General features: G+C 41.1%; 2 protein-coding genes across 2 annotated transcripts in view; one reads left to right on the top strand and one right to left on the bottom strand.

Annotated features, from left to right (window-relative positions):
- The window catches only part of COL4A5 (collagen type IV alpha 5 chain), an 85430-nt gene extending 84069 nt beyond the window's left edge, over positions 1-1361 (bottom strand). Inside the window, exon 1 of the mRNA XM_065643710.1 lies at positions 1032-1361. Within this exon, the coding sequence (XP_065499782.1) occupies positions 1032-1121 (90 nt within the window). The 5' untranslated portion in view covers positions 1122-1361. The remainder of the gene's footprint in view (positions 1-1031) is intronic.
- Positions 1362-1541: 180 nt separating this feature from the next.
- Positions 1542-25797, top strand: part of COL4A6 (collagen type IV alpha 6 chain) — a 128345-nt gene continuing 104089 nt past the window's right edge. The window contains exons 1-2 of the mRNA XM_065643001.1: positions 1542-1868; positions 2114-2162. Coding sequence (XP_065499073.1) covers positions 1831-1868; positions 2114-2162 — 87 coding nt within the window. The 5' untranslated portion in view covers positions 1542-1830. The remainder of the gene's footprint in view (positions 1869-2113; positions 2163-25797) is intronic.

The raw sequence follows: 25797 nt of genomic DNA, 5'->3' as shown, positions 1-25797 counted from the left end.
CATAAAATATAGTATGATTTTTCAGTCAGAGAGCAATCCCTAAACAACAGTAATCTGGATTCATTTTCCCTTCCATATAAACTTTTAAAAAGTTAACAGCCAGAGGAAGGGATTGTAAAAATCTGAAATTGACTCATGTTAAAGTATGAGCCTTTTAGTTAATTTCACCACTTGTTAAGGGCTGAAGGTGTTAGTCAAGTACCTTCAAAACATGAAGTTAACTATCACCTCTCCAGTCTCTCAGTTTCAAGGCCCAGCCACTCCAGGGAAGCTGGGACAGCATCCCTCTCCCAAAGAGAAGAAACAAAATTCTTCTCCAGGCCACCTTCTGTGCACCCTGTGCAACACTGCACACATCTACCGTCTCCACTAGCATCTCTGCTTGGGTTTTACGAAAGTAGAAATGCAACCCTCGGGAAAACCGAGTCATAGCCTGAGGCGCAGTCCTCTAACAAACCATGCCCGCGAGCCTCCAGCCTCCTGCCACGTCCAGGTGTGACTTACAGATGCAGGTGAAGGCTCAGAAGAAAGAGCCCAGACACCTCTTCAAGAGGGTCCTTTGGAGGGGGCGTGGGGAAAGCAGGCGGGGGTTTTTTTATTCTCCATTGTCCTGGAAGAACAGCGGGTTCAGCGCACGCACAAAGCTCGCCCGGGCTTCCCCGCCTCGCACTCCCGCTCCCTCCTGCCTCCCCGCAGCCAGCCGTGCCAGCGGCGCGCAGGTACCGCGCACAGCCGGTGCGAGCAGCCCGCGTCCGCGGAGGGCGCTGCCCGGAACGGGCCGAGCGGGACCGCGGCACCTGTGGGCAGCGCGGCCAGAGACCTTCCCGCGCGGCCCGGCCTCGCGCCGCCGGCCCCCGCCCGCCTCCTGTCAGGGGCCGCGGCCCGGGCGGCCCCTCGGCACCACTCTCGGCCACCCCGCTTCTGAAGGGGCTTGGAAACCACCCCCGCGGTTCTGCACCGCCGCCGCGCCCGGCAGGGACAGCGGCGCCAGGCAGCGCCTGAGGAGAACAAGGAGGGTGCCCCGCACTCACCGCCGCCACCGCCTCCTCCGGCCCCCAGCACCCCAGCAGCAGCACCAGGCAGCCGGCTGCCAGGCTACGCCTCCACCACCGCGGCTCCATCCTGCCCGCTCAGGAGCTCCGGAGCTGGCCCTGCGGCGCGGGCATAGCCCGGCAGAGCAACGCAGCTCCCTCCCGGCGGCTCCCGCCGGCCGCCCCGACTCCAACGCCCGCCCCTCTGCCGCACTCGCCCGCTTCTCCCGGCTCAAGTCCTCCCGGGACTACTTGCCCCTCAGTATTCATCCGCACCGTGGGCGGGCGGGTGGCCCCGGTGGGGGCGCGCGCATGTGGTACGAGGGGCAGGGTAGGTAGCCGCCCCGCTCTAAGGGGGTTATGATTCCTCGCCGCTAGCCTCCACCCCGAGCGCCGGAGTTTTGTCGGCTCGAAGGGCGGGTGCCTGCCTCTCCCCGCCCCCTACCTCCACCGGGCGGGCAGCCGCTGGACCCCGGACTATTTTCTCCGGCGGAGGCAGCTCGATGCGTGAGGCTGGCGAGCTGCTGGCAGTGCCGGGTCGCACCTCAGGAGGGGCCGGGCGGCGGGTGTGGGGCTGCGAGGGGCGCTCGGCCCAGCCGGTTCAGTCCCGTTCCGCCCGGCTCCACTCAGGTGCGACGTCTCGGCGAAGACCGCGCAAACTTTCTGCCCGGGCACGCTCTGGCACGGTGCGCAGCAGCGCAGGGAGCGGAAGGCGGCGGGCGCCCTGAGGGAACTGGGGCTCCGCAGGACAGCGGCGGGAAGCGAGCGCTGAACGAGGCACCCTCGGTCCTGCGGCGTAATGGGGGAGAGAGCCTGCGAAGCAACCGCACCGCGGAGGTGAGCGGCGGCAGCCCCGGCCGTGCCCTCCCCGAGTGCCGCCGGCGAGCCCTCCTCTTCTCCGGCGGCGCGGAGCAGCACCGCGCACCGGGGCTGCGCTCCTGCAGCCCCCGCCGGCCGCCTGAGGATGGGCCGCGGCTGCGCCCCTGCCCCGGGGCGGGCAGGGTGAGTGCCGGGGCGCCCCCCCTCCCTCCCTGGGTGCCCCCCAGCCCCACGGGTGACTCCGTCCGTTTGTCTCCCCGCAGGGCGCTGGTGCTGCTGCTCCTCTGCCTGGGCGCGGAGCTGGCGAGTGGGGTAAGTGTGCAGGTCCCGGACGTGCCTGGTTAAACCTGTCGGGGTTTGGGCATCATTCGGCCAGCAAGCAGTCACCGTCCCGCCCCTCTCCGAAAGTTTTGTGTTTTGTTTTTAATTGCCGAACACCTCTACTCCGAAGTTCCTTTGTGCTTTCCTTTCGTCTGCTCGACTTTGATTAGTTTTTGCAAAGTACGCTGAGGTGGAAGACCGTCTGCATTCAGTGTCACAGCTTTGTGTGCCTGAAAGGGTGATCAGTATCTCCCTTGGCAAGCGGCTTCCTTTCATTCTTTCTCAGCCTCTTCTCAAACCTTTCTGTTAAAAGCTGGCCCTTTAGATCCTCGCTCACAAGGGATCCATCCCAGAACGCCTCATAACTAAGTGAAAGTGGTGTGAGAAGTTAAAAGATTAAGCTGCTAAGTGTTGTATCAGAGTTTGTGACTATGAATTAGTAATTGTGTGATAAATTCAAAGTTGGCAATGACTTTATGATCTGCCAGTCTGACAATTTTAGGACATAAGCACAGTTTTTCTCTTGCTGTTACTAATTAATGTTTAAACAGATTAGTAAGGGATTGCAGGCTTTTAAATGTTCATTTTTTGTGTATGTTGTAATAGATTTTCTGCAACTGGGATGCTGAAATAGCCCACTCAACTGTAGTGAATAAGAGTCCTTTGGAAAATCTGTAGCCTAAATTAAGTGTCCAACTGATGTACAGTCAGCAGTTTTAAAAAACCCCTTTGTTTTATTGTGATGCGAATTAATATTGTACAATAATCTTTGTGGTCTGGATTTTGTAGCACATAAGCAATGATGAGTAATGGAAGTATAATGTGCTTTAAGTGTGCTTACCTTATTTCAACTTCTAGCAGACTTCTAATAAAAAGTTAAAACATGGGTTCTTGATTTGTCAGGCAATGTTTTTCTACTACTTTTGCAACTCTTGATTAAATTTTTGAGGATTTAGAATATTCCTGTGCAACTGAGAAGAAATCTTCTGAAAAGGCTTTAATAGCAGACAGGTTTATACTTTTCATAAATGTGAAAGGCTTGATTCTGCTTTGCACTACTTATAATCAATTGCACTAGTAGAATTTCATCATCCTGATCAGGTGGTAGTTACAAGCTCTAATCTTCTCAAAGATTAAAAGATTAGACAATGTGGGAAGCTGTAAGAGTTTTGTTTCTTTATTTTTTTTTTCTTCAACAAAACCAGGAACTGTTCTTCCAAGTGTTCTTGCTGCAGTGGAATCTATGTGGAAATGACTTTTATAAAGCAAGTATTTTCAAGAGTTTTTGAAACAAATGTGCTGCATTTTGCAGTAACTTTTATAAATTCATGCAGTATGTCAGGGAAATTATTCCTGATTGATGCAGATGAAACTGAGAGCAGGTTTTTAATTTTTTGCTCTCATTTTGCTTCATACCTGTTGGAAAGCACATCTGTTAAGCCGTCAGTTTCTTGTTAATTCCTTGACATGTTTCATTGCCCATAAAGGAACTTTGTCAACTTAAGTCTATTGCAATGAATAAGATTAATATTTACATGTCATTTCTAAGTCTTCTTGCCAGTTTTCTTGAGAGCTAGAAAACAAGCAAGATCTTTGTTGTGTTATCAGTCTAAAAGTATGAAAAAGAATCAGATACAGGTCCTTAAAATACTTAGTTTTAGTGCTTTATATGCTTAAGCGGTTAATGTATTTAAGTATTCTTATTAAAAATGTGGTCAAACATGCTCAACAGGAATGATATGCAACTATTTTTTTTTGTCAGCTTTTCAGGTACAGTAGTAGGTAAATGACTTTCTGGTATTGCTGAATTAAAACCACACCCTAACACCTTCTAGCATGAAGTGAGCTGTTGAGAGAAAATACTAACGATTGAAATTGTTTTTTCAGTAATTAGAGCTTTCTTAGGAAAAGCAGGATCTGGAACGTTTCATAATAGTCCTCTGCTATATAATTTAAAGTGACTGAGCATAGTGAAGTACAATTTTAATAAAATGAGGTTAAAACTTTAGGTTAATAAGGAATACTAAAACTTCCAGACTATTCACAGAGACAGTCAGCTAAGAGTTGCTGAAGATGGTGTGATTTATAACTTTGTTCATCTTATCTTTCTTTCAATTAATCTCATTTCAATAACCTATCTGTTGTAAAAAAAAAAAAAAATCCTAAAATATTGTACCGAGTTGTTGATCATTCTTCAGGAATGTCACTGTGGTCATGACTAGTAGGCAGTGGCTGGCATGTCAGGACAGCATCCTAAATAAAGTTGTATCAAAGATGGCTTTGACTCAGAGGTCGCAATTACAAGATGTAGTCATCCCTCTCCCTGTAAGAATAGGATTTTAAAGTGTATCAGAACTAATTTCTCAGCTTGTACTTTTCCTGGATATAAGTTCTGATATGTTTTGAATGGCAGTGCAAAATAAGTCTTGTAATGCAATCTGTGTTTTTTTGAGCTAAATGTTGAAAACGTGGATGACTTGCTGTTACACATGGGGTTACTTTGCAGGGATTGTTACCTTGTTTGTAGACCAACTGCAGGGAGTGACCTAAGAGTTTCCTCTTATGGTTTTCAGCTGAAGTCACTCCAGAAGCTATGCTTCATTCACATTTTCAATTGTTTATTATCAGTCATTTGCATTAATAATGAGCCAGAAGTGTCAGTACAAGATGCTGTGAAAACACAAGGCAACAATGTAGTACTTTCTTCAAGACATTGATTACACTGTAAGAAAAATGACAACAATTGGTCCAGAGCTGGGGGGAATACGACAAAAAGTTGGAACAGTTCTGGAGAGGCAGGTGTTTGCCTTGAGTAATCACTGCCTGCTCCTGAGGCTTTTCCAGTCTTCAGGGCAAAATACAGTTATAAGTAGAGGGACTTTTAAAAGGATAATCAGAGTTTTGCTGATGTTTCCGGGATGTCCTGTCAGTAAACATGAGGTGGAGCATGAGATGAAAGTGGTCACAAAGTCTAGAGACAGCCTCTTGCAATGACATTTGAGATGCTCATCTGTTCACAAAGCTCTCAGCTGAGCTGCATCATAGTCCTAGCAGTCCTTCCATGCCCACTTGAGAGCATACCTGACATACAGCTGAGATGAGAACTCCTCATTTATTTCCTTACTGCTGCTCTTCAGCTAGTTGAGCACACCTGGAATATGTGCTAGTCTGGATGTGCTATCCTAAGGAATTACTGTTAGGAGCTACTCTAAAGACTTACTGTCAGACATGTTCTCTTGGCACAGCTGAGCTTTCAGATGGGGTTCAGTTTGCTTTTATGAGTCTGGACTTCATGTGCAGAATAATAAGTGTGCAGGTTAACTAGAGATACCCTCTTTTTCTAGCACTTGGTATCTTGTTCAGCAGAACATCTACAGTATCCAAGTAAGGCCAATAAAAACTATGTGCCAAAACCAGTTCTGTTCTATTTTGAGTAACTGAAGCTCTGCTAGTGTATGACAAGCTAGTCCAAGTGATCTTATTTCTGTCTTCTCTTAATATATCCCAGGTTTTCTGTGTGATTTTTTTTTTTTTGGTAATATATGTATGACACAAATATTTGGTAATGCCTTTTCATTTAATTTCTATTGGAGCAGCTTAATTGAACCAAGCTCAATGTTTTCAGTGGCCTTATGCCAAAAATAAATGTTGTCCTGGAGCTCTGACAGAGGGGGAAAAATAGCTCTTTAATTGTGGATATTTAAAATCACAGTTACAGCTCTCATCATTCCACTTTCCAATTCAGTTTCTGCAAATATGATCTTATCCATTAAGTCCTTTTTAAAATGTATTTTTCTGTTTCTTTGCCATTTTAATCAGTATTTGTAAGTATACAATCCTTCTGTAACTTGACTTTTACAGCTCTATCTCACATAGGAGTGAGCTTTATCAGGAAAGAAGTAATATCTGTAGTAAGGCTACCTGTGTGAGGAAGTAGCCTACAGAATTCAAGAAATAATGTAAAATGCAAGCCTAATCTTGTAAATCTCAGGATGTGTTTACTGAAAAAGGCACTTCTAATCTGTAAGGATGCATGGGTGTAGGCACTTGCTTAGTGAAGATTCATGTAGAGAATGAGAGTGATCATGCTGCAGAGGTCAAGTTTGAATAACAATAAATCTATAGCAAAATAATGAGAATTATCAGCTCATTCAGTAGCAAAATAAAGATAATTACTTTTTTTAAAAAAAAAAGCAGTTCATAATGGTGCTAATTATCTAGCCCTTGCCAAGACATTGAATTTTATGGAAAATTTTCATTAAAAGCTGAATATCCCTTTTTCTCGCATCTGAACAAAGAATTGTTTGTTTGCTGAACGTTTTCTGTGCGCGGAAGATAAGTGAGAATAAAATGTGGCATTTTATTTGGCACTCAGATATTGTTTCAGGTCACAGCAGCTATGAAATGAAGTAATGCATGTGGTTGTGTTCTGAAGAGCTTTTTTATATCATCACCCATGTAAGGTTGTGGCTGCCTTTTGCACAGGTGTGAAAGGCATCGTGTGACCTGCAGAAGTGTTTTGTTTCCCCTTCTGGAGAAGCCAGCCATACTGCCAGCTGCTGGTAACTCCCTCACTCATAGAGGGAGAAAAGAACTATTTATTCTTCATATTCCCAGAGACACAGCATCCATTCAGGCAAGGTTGTCAAAGTATTGCCAGCTCTTGGTGTTTAATCAGAATTTTTTTTTGATCTATAGGAAGCTGCAGTGTTTTTTGAAAGGGGCATAATTGATCCAAAAGCTATTTAGTATTCATAAAGTTATTCTGCGTTATTTCTGCAAGTACTTTTGCTGCTGAGTGCTGGCTGGAGTGTCATGATTAGACATCTAGCTAGTCTCTTGTCAGACAGTTTGGGTTATGTATCAGAAAACATGAGCTACCTGGTTTTTGAGCATCTTTTAAGATTAACTTGGAAGAGAAAGCTACAAAATGCTGTAAAGCTAATGATTTTGTATTAAACAGTGCTGAGGAAACAGAAATGGGTTTCAGAGATGCTAGCCAGTTTTAACCTTTTGTCAGTGCCTTTTATGGGATTATCAGTTAGCACCATCATGTTCGCATAGTCCTTGCTCTCTTGGTTATTTTCATATTGAGAGAGTCAACACTGTGAACCAAATTGGGCTGTTTGCTTCAGTCCACTGTGCTGTCAATACCTACTGTATTCTGAGTTTGCCTTATTCCCTCCTGGGTCTATTTTCTCCTATTTAGCTGGGACCTGCTGCTCTTTGTGCAGCCTCCAGCCCTTGCCTCAATGTGCTCCAAGCTCCTCTGCCTTTCTAACTCACCTTTGAGCCTTGACAGTCTCAGGAGGCTGCCGGTGTGACTCCCAGCAGTTCATCCTATTGGGCTTTTTCTGGTGCCTCACTTAGCAGCAGTGAGGACGTGTCGGTGCCTGTTACCTAGGAATCTCTGTTGCACAAATCTGGTTTTTAAGAGGGTTGCACAGAATGTTTGTTCGTTTTCCCATTACTAATAGGAACAAACAATTCCATCCTTGACACAAGGATTTGGCAAGATCTCAGTGTGATGTATAACAGGTAAAATCTAAACAACTAGGTGTTGTATCCAGACGAATTTGGAACTAGCTAGAAGAGGCAATACGTCAAGGTTTCTATAAGAAATGAGGGCAATATTTCCTTTTCCTTTGGTTTTGCATATTTGTCATTTTTCCATTTCAGTTGGAGGTGAAAGAGGTTGCAAACAAGGTAACAACAGCGACATTAACTGTTTCTTTAGCATTTTGTTTTGGCTGGCAGAAGGATCAAGACCTGCCACTTTCTAGAGATGGGGATAAAATGTTTGTACAGAGTAAGCTGAAAGCCAACTTCATAAATTTATAGCACTGTTAGGAGGGGTTGATTTTGGTGTAAAAAGCAGAGCGGGGAGGAATGAAAGGGCAATTAAACAAGGACTGGACTTATAAATGCTCTTGTGCTTCTTAAAATCTCCACAGATTAGTTGTCAGTGAAAATTAAAATAATCATGCTTTTGTTTGCTAGTGGCATTATTGTAAAGCTCTAAATAGTGACAAGTCAGTGCTTTGTCTTTTCCCAACTTTAAATACTGCATGTATTTTACCTGTTCACATTGCATCAAAGAGTTTTCAAATCAACTCCGTATGTTCCTTCCTTTCATTTGAATCACTGAAGATATTATTTTCTATCAATGAAGGTCATGCCCACACAAGTAGTAAGGCTGCCTTGCTGTGGACATGAGATAATATCTAGCTCAAAAAAAAGGAATTTTAAACCAAAAAGTGTTTCCTTAGAAAATGATATAGTTATAAAAGGAATGATGACTCTATTACTCTTAATGATTTACTTTTAATTTAAAGTCTACTTAGAATTCATAAGCTGGCAAGTCACTTTTCCAGAAATTCATATATAAACACGTCTCATTACTGTAACAAAGTGAAACAGATTCATTGATGCAATGAATAATTGCTTGACTTTCTCAAAGAGAAGCCGGACTGTTCTGAAGTTGTAATGGTTCTCCTTATATCAGTCAAACTTTAGCTGTGAAGGAATGTGCAGAAATCACTTGCTCTGTAGAATATATATGTATGTATTTTGAAATCAGTTTGGAATTATTACTACTGCTATAGTGGAAACACATCAAAACAATAGGAACGTGAATCATTGTATTTGATGATTAAACCTATCTGCAAAGCAGGGTGTAACTGAACTGGAAGAACATAGCCCGCAGGAGCAAAAACATTTGGCAGAAAGCAAGCTTGGAAAATTAAGAATTTATAGAAGTCTTCAGAGTTTTCCATAAAAGGAGCCTGTAGGGCTTTCAGCCTCAGCCCTCCTTGGGAGATTTTAGAGTGTGTGGAAGTGTGTGTGAAGGGGTTGAAAAGTTGGAGCATTATCTGTAAAATTAATGTATGTTTGTAGATACCTTCTACAAGAACTGCAGCACATGTGAAGTGCGAATTCAGCTGGAAGGTGAGGTTGGCAGGTCCTGTATTGCATTGCACGGTACAGCGTTCTGCACCAAGCATGCTGACTCTTTATTATTGGAAAGGACTGAAGTGTGGTGGTCTCGGACTTGTGGGCATGACTGAGATGGTCTGCAGTAAGTCCTGGGTGACAAAAGTAAGGTGCTTTATTTCCAGTATATTTTGAAATGCTTATGCTTTTTACTTTCGCTAGGGGAATAGGTGTAATGCAAATGCATTGCTTGCTATTTAGCAAAGGTTTTGTACCTTTTTTCATCTGAAACACAGTTTTTAATGGCTCTCTCTCCTTGTAAGCTTTATATGATCATTTTTACGAAGTAGAAGTAGTGCATTTTTAACCTAATAAGGTGGTTTTGGCTTAAACTGAAAACTGCTTGTGGTATCTCCTACAGATGGTACTTGGCTTTCTGCTTTGACTTGAAAAGATATAAGATGTAAGCATAAGAAAAATATAGATAACAGATGTTAATAGGGTGGTGAAGGGAAGAAGCTTTCAAACCACTCCTGTAATGAAGGTGAAGTATTCTAGTCACCCAAGTAAATGGTAGATCCTTAGCCTATTTTTACCACAAATAGATACAGGAAATACTCTTTAAACTCCACAGAGGTTTTAAAGTTAAATGAGTCGGTGGCCATAAGCAGAATACTTCAGATGGCCTCTTCATGGTAGTGATTATATGGTTTGCTCTGTGGTACTTTTAACAACCTTAATCTCTGTGAATCTATAATCGTGTTAGGATTAAAATAAAAGCTGACTAGATAATTGTAGTGAGCTCCAAACTGTGGTTTGACTTAAAATCTCTTAGTGGTATGATTTCCAAGTGTATGGATTGGAGTGTTGGGAGCCCTCAGCAGACTCTCTGGGAGCTGAGGGCTTCCTGCACCTCGAGTAATCTGCAGAAAATCACCTCAGAGGTTTTGCAAAGACTGCCCTATGAGACTGTACAAACTCGGGTCTGGGTCAGAATATCTTTTAATGTTACAGAGCACATTTTCAATTGAAGGTAAAATGTGTTTGCAGACCCTCCAGAGTGCTGAGAGTTGCAGGATGGGTTGGATCCTGAAATGAACATGGCTGTTAAAGTTACAGCAACAATATTCAGTCTGTTTTGTCCATTTTCTATAGTTCATATATCATGGACATGCATTTCACACTGTTGCCCTTACAAAACGACAAAGTAATATGTTGCAATTTTAACTTTAAAATACATAATCACTGGTTGCATTATTATATTGCCTTTCACACCTGGGTGTGAGTGATGTCCTTCAGCTATGCCTGCCCATGTTATTTTGTGGCAGGCTAGATAATCATAGAATCATTTTGTTTGGAAGAGACCCTCAAGATCATAGAGTCCAACCATTAATGCAATGCTGTCACTAAGCTATGTCCCTAAGAACCTCATCTCTGCATCTTTTAAACTCCTCCAGGGATGGTGATTCAGTGTCAGCGATTGGGCTGATAGTAGTATTACTGTCTTGCACGTGTGAAAAAAGTTTTGCCTCAAGTCGTAGGGCAAGCCAACGGCAGGGCTGGATTGCACCTCCTAGTTCTCTGCTCTAGCCGCTGGATTAAAACAGACATTACAGCCAGGAAATGCAAAATATCACTTAGTATAATGATCATAAGTCTATTATGTAGCTTTTCTTCTTTGAAGTGTTGCACCATAGCTGGTACTGCTTTCTATGCCCTAAGGCTCTCCTATAAATGAGAAGACTTGTACAATCTGCTTTTGGAGATCTGCAAAGCTTGAACCTCTAACCAATAAAGCACAAACCTGTAAAAAGCTGATTATGGCTGTTTAAAGAATCTCCGTTCAGTTGAGTTCTCTTCTATGTTATAGCATGTTACTGTGAAGTTTCCAAAGAGTCTGGTTGGTTTTTATCTTTCAGCTTCACACTACCCAGCCAAGTTCTGCACATGTTTCAGAGAGGAGTGGCAAAGATTAAAAACTAGCTAGTTGCCCTCAACTGCAGTCTGACAGGGGTAGAGTAGAATTAATTCATGTTTATATCGGATCTCCAGTGCTACTGAGACTTTTCAGTTCTATTCAGCGACACTTTATGAACTGCAAACCAAAATATTTACGAAGTATTTTGGATAGAAGTAAACTAATGTGGTATTTTAAAAAAAAATCTGTGACTTTAAATGGTTTGTGGTTTGTTGTGTTTGTTTGTTTTCAGAAACATAAATCTGATTCATAAAACAGTAGATGTTGAGCAAAATTCAGCAAACAGTAATAGGAATTTAATAATTTTCATTCTGAGTTGCTATTAACAGAAATGTTCTGCAGCTGGCTGTAGCTCTCCAGATCCATCTTCCCTTTCTTTCTTACCCATCAGCTTATGAAATAAAGGAAAATGAAACCCTGGGTGGTCTTTTTTTTTGTTAGTTTCTTAAATTTTTTATTAATCTACTGTCCAGATCTAGAATGATTGTTTTACAGTTTTCCCTGCACAGAAGATGGTCAGTCCAGTCATTTTTGTGCAGTGATCCTGGTTACAGATTTTGTTTGGATTATATGATACCATTGAATTTACCAGAAATTAATTTTGCTGAGGTAGTTATGTTTTCTATATGTAGTAAGTGTTCTGTGTAAGAATAACCAGGCAAAATAATTCCAGCAACCATTTCATCAAACTATGGGCTTATAATTTCCATTAAAGAAATTCCAGTGAGAACATTATTTCCCTCCTCTTCATTCCGGTGTTATGAGCTCACTCACAGGAGGGCAGAGGGGTACCAGGTTTCGGGCCTAAATTCCTTTTCCCAAGGAATGTGCAGTGAGGCACAGGTACAGGCTGGCTCCACAATGTACTGGTTTGGAGGGGCCCTTCTGCAGTTTACAGATTAATTTACAACACTTATTTCTCTGCATGGTTTTGTTTTAAAAAAATAAGAGCGGGATTAATCTTCATGATGAATGTTGCGAGTTTAATTGTCAGATGATGGGTATTCTTTCTTTTTTCATTCTGCTTTTATAGATAGGCAGTTAAAGTGTATTGGAAGACCCTTAAAAGCTGAGGATGTGATAGAAGAAAGGTAGAGACAATCAAAAAACACTAACTGTGCTGTCAGGTGTAGTCTATGATACTGTATTTAACTGAGGTCAGTGAGCATTCAGCCTGTACCTTGCATAGTATGTCGTTTGGGTCTCATTGAACTGATTATACTCAGTTTCTTTTGGAATTTTATTTAGTGTCTGGCGTGAGTAATCCTTATTTTCCTGATGTATTGATTGCCAGTTGTGTCCTTTGCCTGATTACTTACATTTTACCTCACACTGTATCAAAGTAACACTAGTATCAACTTGTATCTTGAAAAAGTTGCAGAAGAGAACTAAAACGCTTCTGTTAAATAAGTTCATCATAAAGCTACTATGGGAAAGTAGTTAAAATTCTCCTTGAAACCAGATTCTCTCTGTAAGATGAAACCACTACAGTTCATTCAGTTATTTGGCAGAGTTGTGAAATTTACTGTACTTGCTCAGTTTATATCCACCACAACCTCTGCTCTTGATAAGCCCAAAATCACTAATTCCTGTCTGATTATATCAAGAAACTGCAGCAGGGTATTGACTTGTATCAGATATTTTATGATTAGAGCAGGAAGCTAGTATTTTGCAGATAAAACATGGGGATTTGCTTGTCACACAAGTAACAGGGAAACCTACATTCTGTTCTCAACATTGCTTATGAATGACTACATGTAACTTTCTTAAATGCTCCATGTCATGTTTGTATAATAGCTATCTGTAAAATAATCATGCATATGCTGATCCTGGTGGGTTGTATGTGCATTTTCAAGGAAAGGAAAAATATTTTTAATTTTTCTTTCAGGTATTTTTGTAAAAATTGATCTGGATGCAACTTTGATTTTGAGTTTTAATTTCACAAACCTAAAGAATTTACCTAGATCTTGTGCTTTTCTTTACATATATTACACTGAGGTCCCAGGAGGCTTGTTAGAAATTAGGATTACATAAAAGTCTAGATTGTACCAGACAAATAGCATCTGTGTAAAGCAACAGAATTTTGTTTTATAGCGTTACTTTGTTTTATTCAAGTTATAAAGGCATAATGTAAATAAACATAAGTAATACAGTATATTGCATAGGGATACAGGTGATGCCGTTTTTTTTCTTGAAGGATTTCAAGAGGGTTGGTCTTAAGAGCACTAAGGATTTAATAAGTCTTAATTGTACTAGCCTTAGAATGCTATTGTTTTAACAGTAGTATATGCCAATCTTTAGCAGTCCTGCAGAATATCCAGTTTTAATTTTTATTGCAAAGAACTTTTTTTAAAAAACTTAGATGTTGGAATCATGTGAAGATGAGAACATTCACTCACTTAAAATAAAAATCTCAGTTTATATCCCTAAATCTTAGAAATTAGAGGAAACTAGGAGAAAACAAAATTATCCTGAAAGTATCATTTTTTTTCTTCCATAGCTTTTAAGCCATGTGGGGAGCTGTCGTATAACACGTGGATGTTCCGCTTCAGCAGCAGTGAGGGAATCAGAAGGGTTCCCTCAGACTGGGTTCTCCCAGACCTGGCAGCTGTGGGGTTTCTTGCATCTTTGTATGAAACAATTGGCACCTGGTACTGTTGGAGTCAGGATCTCTGACAAGCTGGCTGGAGGTCTGTTTAGGTAGGGCTGGATTGAAGAGCAGGAAAAAATAAATCATACATTTCTAGCCTGCAGGATCTGCTGTGTTGGTTATGTCATGCTTAATGCACATGGGACACAGTTAAGTGTTCAGAACAAAGTTCAGCTTTTAAAAGACATTGTTTGTGCTCTCTCTAAATATTTTTTGAAATTTCTGTGTCTTTGGATGAGCTGGACTTTGTGGGAGGAGAAAGGCTGTTAAATGGAGTGAGGAACTCCAGCAGAGAAACCGGCAGTGCAGGTGCCAGGAATCCTGTTGGCTGTTGTCGTGATGCGGCGGGAGGCTGTGCATGTGCCCTGTGTGGGGCTGCGTGTCCCTGGAGGGGAGGGCAGGGGGCAGCTTTTATCGGGGCTTCCTCAGCAAACCTCTCTTATGTCCCTTGTTGCAGTTTAATGTATAATTCTGTGCAAAGTTTTACACCTCCAACACAGCAAATGCAAGGTATTTTGTTCAATGTCAGGCAGGGAATATTTCTGTAGCTGGTTTAAATCCAAGTAAGTTAGACAACTTATACCTTTAGATAAGATAACGTAACTAAATAAATTAGGTAACTTTGTAGTCTATCCTTTATTTCCCATTTGTGCCACTCTGTAAGCCTATATGCTTTAAAAGTAATCAACTTAAAGAAAATGTGTTCTTAGTTTCTGTACTATTTGTTAGCAAAGGTCTTAAAACCTAAATTCATTTGGAAAAAAAAAATCCTTTGAAACCTTTCTCAGGTCAGTACCTTTGACTGAAATTTGATATTAATTAATTTAGCCTTGTTTGCTGAGTACCTGTGGTGTATAAGCTTCCATTGTTAGGACATCTTTGCAAAATCCAAAATGAAATCTTTTCTTTTGAGTTCACTGCTCATAGATAAGTGAATACTCATGTAACCTTTTGTTTGGTTTTTTGAATTTAATTTACAGACTTTGCTGGAAAATAACCTTTTGCCCTTATTAATGTATTCTGTACCACAAAGGAATCTGTGGGGTGTCAGGGCGTACAATGTGCAACCCCTGCTCTTCAGTTTGAAGTTGCTGTTTGCGTCTGGAGGGGGGTTTAGGAAGTTAATGTTTGGATCAGTTCATAGGCTGAACTTTTAGCTCTGGTTGTATTTCTCCCACTGCAGCTGTGGGTCTTGTACCCATCACAGGAGTTATTCTGTGTGATGAATGTGGGTGTATAGATAGCTGTGAATTTTTTCTTGTAGTTAAAGGAAGGAAATGTAGCACTTACCAGGAGTCCAGAGCACACAATTGTATTTTTATTTTTCACTTCAAAAATATTCTTCAGATAGTACTTATATTAACTTTGTTAAAAATCTGTGAGGTTTAAGTATCTTCATGCACACATAAAGTGATATTTTTTTCTGAAATGTCACTTTGCGAAGTTGTGAGCTTTCTCACCTTTTTACTATTACTATAATGCTCACACCTGTGAACAAGGGTCGCCAGATCTGACCCTACTGTACTCTCGTGTGTGAAAAGTCAGAATCAAAATACAATCCCTCTTCCAAAAGACTTGTAACCTGCTGGGTACATGCAAAACCCGAAGAAATCATGGGAAAATATTGCTCAGCAAGGGGCAGTCTCATCACGCCAACTGTGGAATTGCACTGGTGCTGTTTAAGAAACTGTGTACACACAGCTTTCTCTGACATTCATTCTGTTTAATGATGGCAGCTCCTCTGCCTCTTAAAGCATAGAGAATGCCTGAGCTAAATCTTTTTCCTGGGTAGAGGTGTGGAGGTTCAAGCCTGATTTTAATTTACAATCACTTATTGCAGTAGGAAGGTGTTGGTAATTAGCTAGCTAAGGGAAGTCTTGGAAACAATTGTCATTTTTCTAAAAACTGTTCTTTCTCCTCAGTATTGCAAAGCAGCGGCAGGATGGCGAGCTCAGAGCACAGCTGCGCTTTATGCTGCTGGCGTGGAAATAGAGGCCATAAAAAAGGAACCTTTCTGCAACAGTATTTTATTATTAAGCTGATTATTGATGTGATAGCTCAGATCATAAATCTTTTGAGCCAATGATCAGCGATCCAAAGGGATCGTTCTCTTCCTTGCAACAACAGAAGCATTACTCTTCCAGAAAACATCAAATTATTTCATATACTGAGGATAGATCTTCCCCTGTACAGCCAAAAAAACACAGGAAACCTGGTCAAGCCAGAAAATACATCCCAGTGTTTACTCTGGGGACACTACACATGCCTCTTACAAATGGAGAAATTAATCAAGGTTGTAATCCTTGGGTAAGATTAACATTAGAGTATCCAAAGCTATTATACTTGATTCAAGTAAAAATGCGTGTGGGTGTATGTTTATATACAGCTATTGCTTAGTTTTCACCTCTTGGAAATCTCAAAGGGCAGTAACAGCAGGTGGAGAGAGTTTTGGGGGTAAATTTGGCATCGTATCCAGATGAGTTATTCAGTGTCTCCCACTGACTTTTTTGATCTCTGGAAGAAGGTTAAAGAAGGAGAGGACATTTTGCCAATCTAGCCTTGAGCGAATTTATCCATGTAACTGAGGTGTGACTTGGAGAAGGACCATTAACAACCTGAGTCCTTTTAGGGCCAAAGGAAAGTGGCAAGAGGGATAATTTGGAGCACCAAGGTCAGATGAGTGACTGACACAGGGAATGTAAATGCTTACCTCTGACACAAAGATCCCCCATGCAATGAAAAACTCTTGTAAGCTGGCATGTGGATGGGGGCAATACAGGAGAGATCAACAGAAAAGGGAGCAAGGATGGTACAGAGTACAGCTGTTCACTTCTTTCCTTGCAATGGTGCTCAGGCAAGGCTAAAGGATTTCACCCATGTGACCTATTTCTGTAGCTCCCATTGCAGGGTCTGCAGCCTATCCACATTCCATTGCTCTGGGGAATGAGGGTTCAGGACAGTTATGCAGGTAGCAAAACATAATATAGCCATTTTCAGATAATAAATAAGAGATGAAGCATCATGTCACTGCCGAGCACAATGTATTAGATTTCTACAGTGTTAGTGTTTTGTTTTGCAGCATACCACTAAGCATTGCACAGCACCTTTGAATGGGTAGGAGAATATATGATTTTCTCTGAAACAGTAATGAATTTTAAGAAGGCCAAATATAATTGTTTGTCCTGGACTATGACCAGGACGCAATGTCTAATAACGCTTTGGTTTCCTAATGGCCACCAGATGCCGGGACCTCTGGTTTTTATCTCATCTGGAAGAAAGGCTAAGTCATCAGAACCCCTGATAGCTCAGGATGGACTGAGATATAAATGCTTCCTGCTAATTCCCAGCCCTGCCTGTTCTATCACTCACATTTCTGGTGAAGCTTCTTATGACAACACAGTTGTGCTGAGATTGGGATTTTTTGACAGGGTTAGGTGCAAAAGGTTGCAGCTTTCCTGTGAGATATACACATTCCTTTGTGTCAAGGCAGGGGTTATGGTGATTATCATAATAACAAAGACAAAATACATCTGAACACATTTGTCTAAAATATTTTTAAAATACTCAGTCTCTCCTTTGGGAATAATTTAATGGTCAGTCTTTAAAATGAGGATTTGTGTTCAGTGATGAATTCAGAAGTAGTTTTGGAGCCAGAATTAATTAGAAATCGGCTCGTTGCTTGTAATTTCAAGGGGGAATTTAGTGGGTGACCTTTCACTATTAGTGTTCTTCCTTATATGAGCCTTCTCTCTTGCCCCTTTTTTCCTTTTTTTTTTAAATTTAACATTATTAACAAAGCAATCAGATACTTGATCACGTGCACGAAAATAGATATTTCATGCAGTATTCTTCAGAAGGCTTCTTTCTGAGATATTTTGCAAATCTGTGTATGTTTGTTGGCCTTGTAGAGAAAATAAATGAACAATAATGTTCCTTCTTCAGTCTGAGTGATTCTGTCATACTATTGTGTGGTATCTTCACTCAGGAACTTGAGGAACAATAGGCTGCAAAATACTTTTCCAGACCTCTAGTCAGTAAGGATATTTTAGTGCTTTAATATTAGTAAATATGTTAATTTCCCTCACCTCATGGGTTTAATAGTGATTATATTAAAGTGCATGCTAGCAAGAGGATAAATACGATCTTGTTTGTGAATCAGAAAACATGTAATATTTCTTTATTAAAAGTCATTTATCAGAAAGAGAACCATAGTGCATTGGTTTTGCTTTCTGTATTTCTTTAGCTATTTAGATACGTGTAAAATACATAACCAGACATGTTTCAGACATGTTAAAGAACTTTGTGTTAGCCCACACAACATTTCTTAACAAATCTATGACCAGCTACTGTTGACTATAAAGAAAATAGATCTTTTCTTCTGAACTTTCCTTCTTGTATGTTGTGTGGCCAGAAATGTGAGTCTTGCAGCCCCTGAAATTTTGGACACTAGCTGATGTTCAAAAAGAGGATGATCAGCAACCATAGCTCCCTTACTGAGCCCTCAAGCAGCTGATTCATATTTTCAGCCATCACAGTTACCTATAAATACAGGAATAGACCACATCTTCCAGATGAATATGTAGGAACTTTCTCTCCTAAATTCCATATGCCGTGCCCTGCATCTTTGTTAATGGGGCTTGGAGAGTCATGCCAAAAGCACAGTCTGTTACCTGTCTCCTCTTCAGTGGTGAGCGGGACTAGATGTGCAGAAAAAGCCGCTGGTATCATGGGACAGTGATGAGTCTGGGAGGAGCCGTCCTGCCGCATTGCAGGATATTGTGCTCCAGCTCCTGCAGAACAGAACTGCAGTGAATGGTCCACATAAGCTCAGATCAGAAGTAGGAAGGGGAACCTTTCAGTCACAGTCCTTCTCTTTCAGACAAACCCTAGGAAAAGTTTTCTGATCCTGCATGTATGGCTACTAGTCATCTTGTGTTCTTCTCTTAAAAAAAACTATCGGAGTTCAGCAGTAGCTGCAAACGAGAGCATCAAGGTTTCCAGTGGTTCTGTTTATAGGGGAAAATGGGGAGTGGAGGAGAGTCAAATTGCTTAGGGAAATGCATCTACTTATCCTGGAGGAAGAATGAAAAAAGGTGAACTTGGCTGTGCGGATCTGAAGTACAAAAGAAAAGTCCGTGTCTTGGGGTATAAAATGAAAACCGCACAGCACTTGTATGGCAGTTAAGAATAAGGTTGAATTTACAGTGGATGAACACATGAGAATGAGGCTGACTTTACAGTGGATGTATGGAGAGCTGCAATATCTGTTGATAGGAATGGAGAAGTTATTTTCTTTATTTTTGCTACAAGTGTCAGTACTGTACTTTAGCAAGAACTTCTTTAATCCTTAAAGTCTTGTAAATGTGTTTGATATACCTCAGCATTTGTGGAAGAGCTGTGAACACACTGAATTTTTTTTCTCTCTTTTTTTTTTTTTTCATTCTCCTCTCCTTTCCCTCCTTCCAGCTAAATTCCAGCCCACATCTGCCCTTCCACTAAAAGCTTAAAACCTCTTTTCCTTCTGTGTGACCTTTGCCCTCCCTCCGAGCAAGTGCTAGAGAGAGAGGGCTGGGGCAGGGGCCAGAGGTCTTGTCCATCTCCTTCCAGCAGCAAAAGTTCTTCCTGAACAAGGGCAAAATCCAGTGAGAAAATCAGGATTGCACATTCAAGCCAGTTCAGCCTACGTTAAAACCTTGACACTTGGATGTTGTCAAAACATTAGCATCAAAATATTATTACAAATATTGAGCTCTTTTCAGTTTTCTACAATTTTTTTTTTTCTTAAAATCCAGGTACAGGTGGGTACTTCTGCTCTCATTTTTGGAACAAAGGTACTAAAAGCAAAGGGTGATTTGAACACTTTCATTTTCAATAGTTCCATCAGGAAGACAGTACTGCTGCTGTCAAAATATGATTATTGACACATCTCTTATATCTCTAATCTGACATGAAAATGCCTTAGACACCATAGGCTATGTTTGCGTCAGTACTATACTGCAACTTACAGTGCCAAGATGTGTAAGAATACTGCAATTAATTTTATGAATTCTTTTCTGGGCATGTCAGTCTCAGTGTCGAGCAAGTCAAAACAAACATGAGGCTAAAGTAGCAAAAATTAGCCAAATGTATTCTTGGTTGACTTCAAAGACTGCTTGCATCAGTTGTGCATTCAAATCCAATACTTCATGCAAATATACATCTTTTCTGAGACAAAATAAGGAGGCCAGGTGAAACGCGTCTATTTTCTTTCTTCCTTGCATTCCCTGAAGTTTTTGAAAATGTATTGTCTAAGAATGACCTGAATGTTGGGAGAACATATAATATTCAAACAAAGTCATGTGGAAGTTATTGGCCAGTAAGAGTCTTCAGCTGTCCTAGTGAAATCAGAGTTAAATGCTTATGTGCTGAGTAGCTCAAAATACGTTGATAGTTCTGATATGCATTGATACTTAGTGTTGTTATTGACAAATTTTGCTCCCTGTGTTATATGTCATATGCTGAGCAAAGAAAGAAAGAATGTGAAAGGGAGGAGCATGAGTTCTTCAATAGTGGCAGGGAAGTGGCAACCTGTGCATGTTACCTAGGCTGCAGAAATGTTTAAGTTTGATTGTTCTTAGGAGAGATGCTATTTTCGAATCAAAGGAATAGTATTTAAAAGATCCGAAGGGTTTGGTTTGGGTGGTGGTGTGGTGTGGTTTTTGTTTGAGTTTGTGTGTGTGTGTTAATAATCATCACATTTCATCTGCTGGTATGCTGTCATTCAGTCTGTGGTCAAGGCTACCTTAAAGATCAAGAAGCCCGAGCCTTTGCCTGTATTCTTATGCTTCAACTACTTGATTTCTTCCACTGCATTCAAGCCAGGTAGAAGTCACAGAACATCCAGTTCTTCTCATAGTCCAGACATTGAGCTGAATGGGGAGATTTTATGATTTAAGAGGCCCTGGAGTGTCTTCACTGTTTAAAATGTCCATGTTTGTAAAACTATCCTTGAGCTGTCTTCTCTAAATATACTGTTCAAATTCCTCACTGGAGAAACAAAAACCAATCCTAACAGATATCCCTGACAGAATTCTGTTTACTTTGCTTTAACAGTGACACCATATATTTGTTTAAAGACAGAAAAGATATATGTGCAAATGAAGGCAGAACTGGCCTAATCAAAATGTGGTGGAAAGTGAATAACCTTATTCTCTGTGAATAATTACTGTGGTCTGGTGTCTTTAGATGGTACCCCCCAGATGTTTGCTCATTGTTGTTTGCATCTCATCAGTTCCTGTTTTCTGAAAACACTTGTTTGCTTCTCATTGCTGACATAAAAGGAGTCTTTGAAGATGGTCTACTGTAAGAGAAACAAGCTTGAGTCATAGTGAAAGGGCCAAGCTGGAACAAAAAAGTCAGGTTTGATTGTGGAAGCGCTGCGTGACCATGAGTTATTTTTCTAACTGCCCTCTGCCTTTCACTCTGCAGCTGTCAATGGCAATAGTGATACAGATGATGAAAAGCTGTTGGCCTAACATTGATGAAGTGTATAGTATTCCCAACACGCTTTAAGCACTAAATGTGTTCAGATGCCCTGTACAGAGAAACATTTTGCCAGGAAAACAAGTTTAGGACATCTAACTGTGCTGATGCTGACGTATAAGCTGTTGTCAAGTCTCACGTTGCATCTGCGTGTCGATTTTTTTTTTTTTTTTTTTTTTTTTTTTTTTTACAGTGGCAGTCTCTGATTTCTGCAATACTATTTCTGTTGGAATCCTAAAATCAACTATTACAAAAGGCATTTGCACAAGAGAGGAAGGATTCTGGCAAGGTAAATTACCAAAAATATTTTTGTGCAGTAGGTGGAGAAGAGTTTTTAATGCAGCCCAAGGATTTGGACAGTGCTAAAGGTTATCTTCTACAACATAAAGCAGCACAGCATAATTGCAAAACTGTGAAAAGAGAGATATTTCAGGCGATGTGCCAGCAATATCTTAGGATGCTGTACTTGCTTTTGATCAGGAGCTTTCACAGAAGTATGATTAAGATGATTTTTATGTCAGATGCATGGAAGTATCATGTCTTTGAGATTACTTAAAACAGATTATTTTTGGGATAAGTTATGCTTTGTCTTAAATTAGTGGAAGCACCCAAGACACATGGATTGGTAGATTGCTGAACTACTTTTACTTTCTGACATTAGTTGTAGTTTGTCAGTTTTGAAGTGATATGAAATCAGAATTAGGAACTCTTGTTTCTTTCACCTCACGGCCCACTTTTCAGTCAGTCACCTTTGCTGGCTTTTGCTTGTCCATTGCTTCTCTGTTTAGTGAAACAAATTATTTACTAGCCTTCAGATGACAAGGAACTGAAATATCTAGGCTGGCTCATAAGGAGCGACACCTGAGACCTGGCTGTCACATGTGCTGGGTACCTTCATCCCAGCTGGAGCTGGATTGGACCAGGTTGAAATTGTAACCATTGAAACAAAGGGCTCTGTCCTGGATTAAATTGAGCTTCTTTAATAATGACGACTTCATGCACGTGTTTTCATGTACATAAGCAGTAAAATTTCATTTTATTTTCAGTTTTTATTTTCAGTTTATTCGAACCTGGCAATTGATCCAGTTTTCAATGCATCTCGCTGTCTGCTTGTCTAGCCTGTACTTCATCAATTTCTTTATGAAGATGTTAAAGCAGACAGTGTTGAATGCCTTGCTAAAGTCAAGATAAACAACTTCTACTCCTCTGCTCTCATCCATCAAGCCTGTCATCTCATTGTAGAAGGGTATCAGGATGATTTCCCCTTCACAAATCTGTGCTGACTGCTTCTGATTATTTTCTTGTCCTTCATGTGTTTGTAATTGGTTTCCAGAAGGATTTGCTCCACTAGCTTCTCAGGGACTGAGATGAGGCTGACTGGCTTCTAGTTCCCCAGATTTTCCTTCTTGCCTTTCTTGAAGACAGGAGTGACATTTGCTTTCTTCCAGACTGTAGGAACCTCTCCTGGTCACTGTGAATTTTCAGAGATAATCAAGAGTAACCATGCAACATGAGCCAGCTCCCACAGCCCTCATGAGTGCATTTGTCACCTCCGATGAACTTGTGTATGTCTGATTTGTTTAAATATTCCCTGTCCAGGAAGGATAAGTTTTACAGGCTGCAACCACTATCTGGAAGATACTGGATCCACACGCAGGTTAAGGTTCAGTAAGGGGCTAAAATGTTGGCTTTGTATATGTGGTTGCGAAATTAATGAACATCGCTATTGTGATTTAGTTTGTAAAAGAACATAATGTAACCTTTAAAACATCTGCTTATAAAGAGAGGGTGTTAAGCAGGACTGTAGGCCAGAGCACTTTGTTCTTAAAATGACATTTTTGGAGCTTTCGTTACAAGGACTCGCTGTTCCTTCATTTGAGAGAGGCCTCTACAAAACTGACATGTTAAATTCCTCCCCTGTACCGCTGCTTCTCTGTGCTGCTGTCCTGTTATATGCTCAGTCAGAAGGATTGTTTGCTTATAGGTTTGATAATAACAGGAAAGCTATTCAAATGGTGAAAGTTTACTAGTGCTGTACAAAAGTGTTTAGTCTTGGCTTAACTTCCAACAGCTGAGGCAAGGAAGTTTGTCAGTCTCAGTGTAATTATTTACTGTCTTATGATGGTGCTTTTGATGGTCTAGTAGCTAATGCATTGCTGGAAAAATGCACCTCTACCATATGTAGTCTTCATATTAAAACTGCATGTAGGAAAGAGTAGCACTAGTAGTCTATTGGTTCCAGTCTTGGAACAGCATCAGTAGTTCCTTCACACGACAGGTCAGTCTTGTAAGACCACAAGATCGCAGTACATATATGCAGTGACTGCTGCCCTGCATTACATGTTATTGGGCCCTTGCTGATGTGCTGCGTGGTTAGTACAGCAGCTCCTTCCTTGGCACGTTTGTCCAGTTGTTTTGTGTCAGATCCACCCACAGCTCCCTTCTCTATATAGCTTTTGTTATGGATTGAAATGAAATGTAAAATCTTTCGTAGTATATGAAGAAAGTAACCCTGAATAGGGTTAAAAATACCTGATCTTGAGAGCTGAATAGCTGTGGACCTTTCCAGTGCTTGGATAAGAGCTGACTGAGAGGAAATCCCAAGTGCCAGGGAGCAGCTGTGTAACAAGTACCAGAGATGGAAACGAGGAGCCGAGTATTTAAATGACTTTTTTCCTACAATGGAGTATGTTTACTGAGGTCTGTCTTTAAAATCCATAGGTTCTCTCTTGATGCTGGTAAACATGAAGATACTCACAAAAATACATTTAAATATTGTTCATGGCTGTTCCCTCTGCATAACTTTAAAACGTGGGCTGTATGAACATTTTTTGTAGTTTTCTATATATGTGTATGTATGTATATATACACACATACAATTTCTGGTGCATGCACAAGGTACTTTGTCTAAATATCGACTTAGGGTTGGGCACAAAGTATAAAATAATCCTCTAAGATACAGCCTATACTCAATCACCAGATAAAATGGCATTTGGACTTGCCTGAGAAGGACATTTTGATAACAAGCCCAGTCTTGCCTCTGTTGGAGTCAGCAGGAAGTTTCCATTGACTTCACTGAATGCAGGATTCACAACTACTTGGAAATCTTAAGTGAGGTCAGACTCTTTGCCCCTCCTGCCAGTGCACCCAGCAAAGAGAAAGACTAATAACGCAAAGAGCTGAGCCTATCGAAGTGAGGGAACTAGATACAATTAATACTTAAATTCAAACCTTTTATCCCCTGTCTTCTATGAAGTGCAGTCTTATATTGCACTTAATCCAATCTAAGTGTGGGCCACCCGATGTTCTGATCATGTTTCCCTGCCTCCCTTGTGCTGGATCAGTTGATTACAGTGTGAGTTGGATGATCTTATTGTTCTGACAGAAAACCAGTCCCTGCTGATGGTCTGACCCACGGTTACCAGCAGACTGATGTGATTGCCAGCTCTGAAGGGGTGGGAATGGGGAGACACAAAGATCGGGAGAGGAATATGTGAGAGTGGAAATGAGACTTGGGGCAGCAGCCTGCAGTCCTGTGGAATGAACATGAAACTAAAGATAATTTTTTGAGTGAAAGTTATCGAATCAAACCCTCCGTCTGGCCTATTTAGGTACCAAAAACTTCTATTGACCAGGACCAAGTCTGCTAGAATGGTGGCAGTGAAGATACTCTTAATGTTGCAGCAGATGTGTTCTGTCCCTTACATTTAAGCACTAACATAGCACCAGTTTCCAGTTGTGTCAGGCTGAGACAAGCCTAAGTGTACATGCTATTTTCTTCAAGGAAAGTTTCATAGCTGTTTAAACACTGCTTTAAGTAATCTACTGAAAAACATTCCATCCTTTCAAAGTCTTTTCATTGACCTTGTTACTTAAATTGCAGGTAGAGGAAGGAAGAATCATCACAATACACATTGTAGTTTGGGTGGGAAAGGTGAAAATAATAGTGCAAGGTACATTCATGCTTGCCTTTTTTTTGTTTTGTGGTTGTTTGGTTGTTTTGTTTTTTTTTTTTTTTTTTTTTAATGATACCAACTTTCCAATCACTTCATGTCAGGACAAATACATGATGATTTCAATGGAGACTGTATTAGTAATTTTCCTAAAGCAAATGAGTAAGATTCAGAGACTTTAACCTCAGAGTACTGTACAAATAAAGAAGGCATCTCAAACGTGCTTCCTCTATCTAGTGGCGCCGCAGCCGCATAGGGCTGCGTGTCTCTGTCTCATAGATCGTACTGTGGCAGAAATACAAGGTGTGCGGTGGAGGTTGCTGCTGGCAGGATGCTTCCAGGGACTGAAGAACTGTGCAGCTGTTGCTCACTGTTGCTTGATGTGCCTCCTCTGGAGCAGAATGTGGTGCCTGTATTGTGTTGCAGGTGTCCTCAGAGCTGGGGCCCGGAGCATCGGCCGGTTGAGATGTGTATGGGCACAAGGGTACAGAGCACAGGGTGCCTGAAGAAGCGTGGCTGCTGTGAAGGTCCTTCCTCGTGTTGTTCATCAATGACAGTGAAAGATGTGACTACTCACTCAAGCAAGGATGC

This window comes from Caloenas nicobarica, chromosome 12 (genome assembly GCF_036013445.1).
Source record: "Caloenas nicobarica isolate bCalNic1 chromosome 12, bCalNic1.hap1, whole genome shotgun sequence".
NCBI lineage: Eukaryota > Metazoa > Chordata > Aves > Columbiformes > Columbidae > Caloenas > Caloenas nicobarica.
This window is presented reverse-complemented; position numbering and strand designations above follow the sequence as displayed.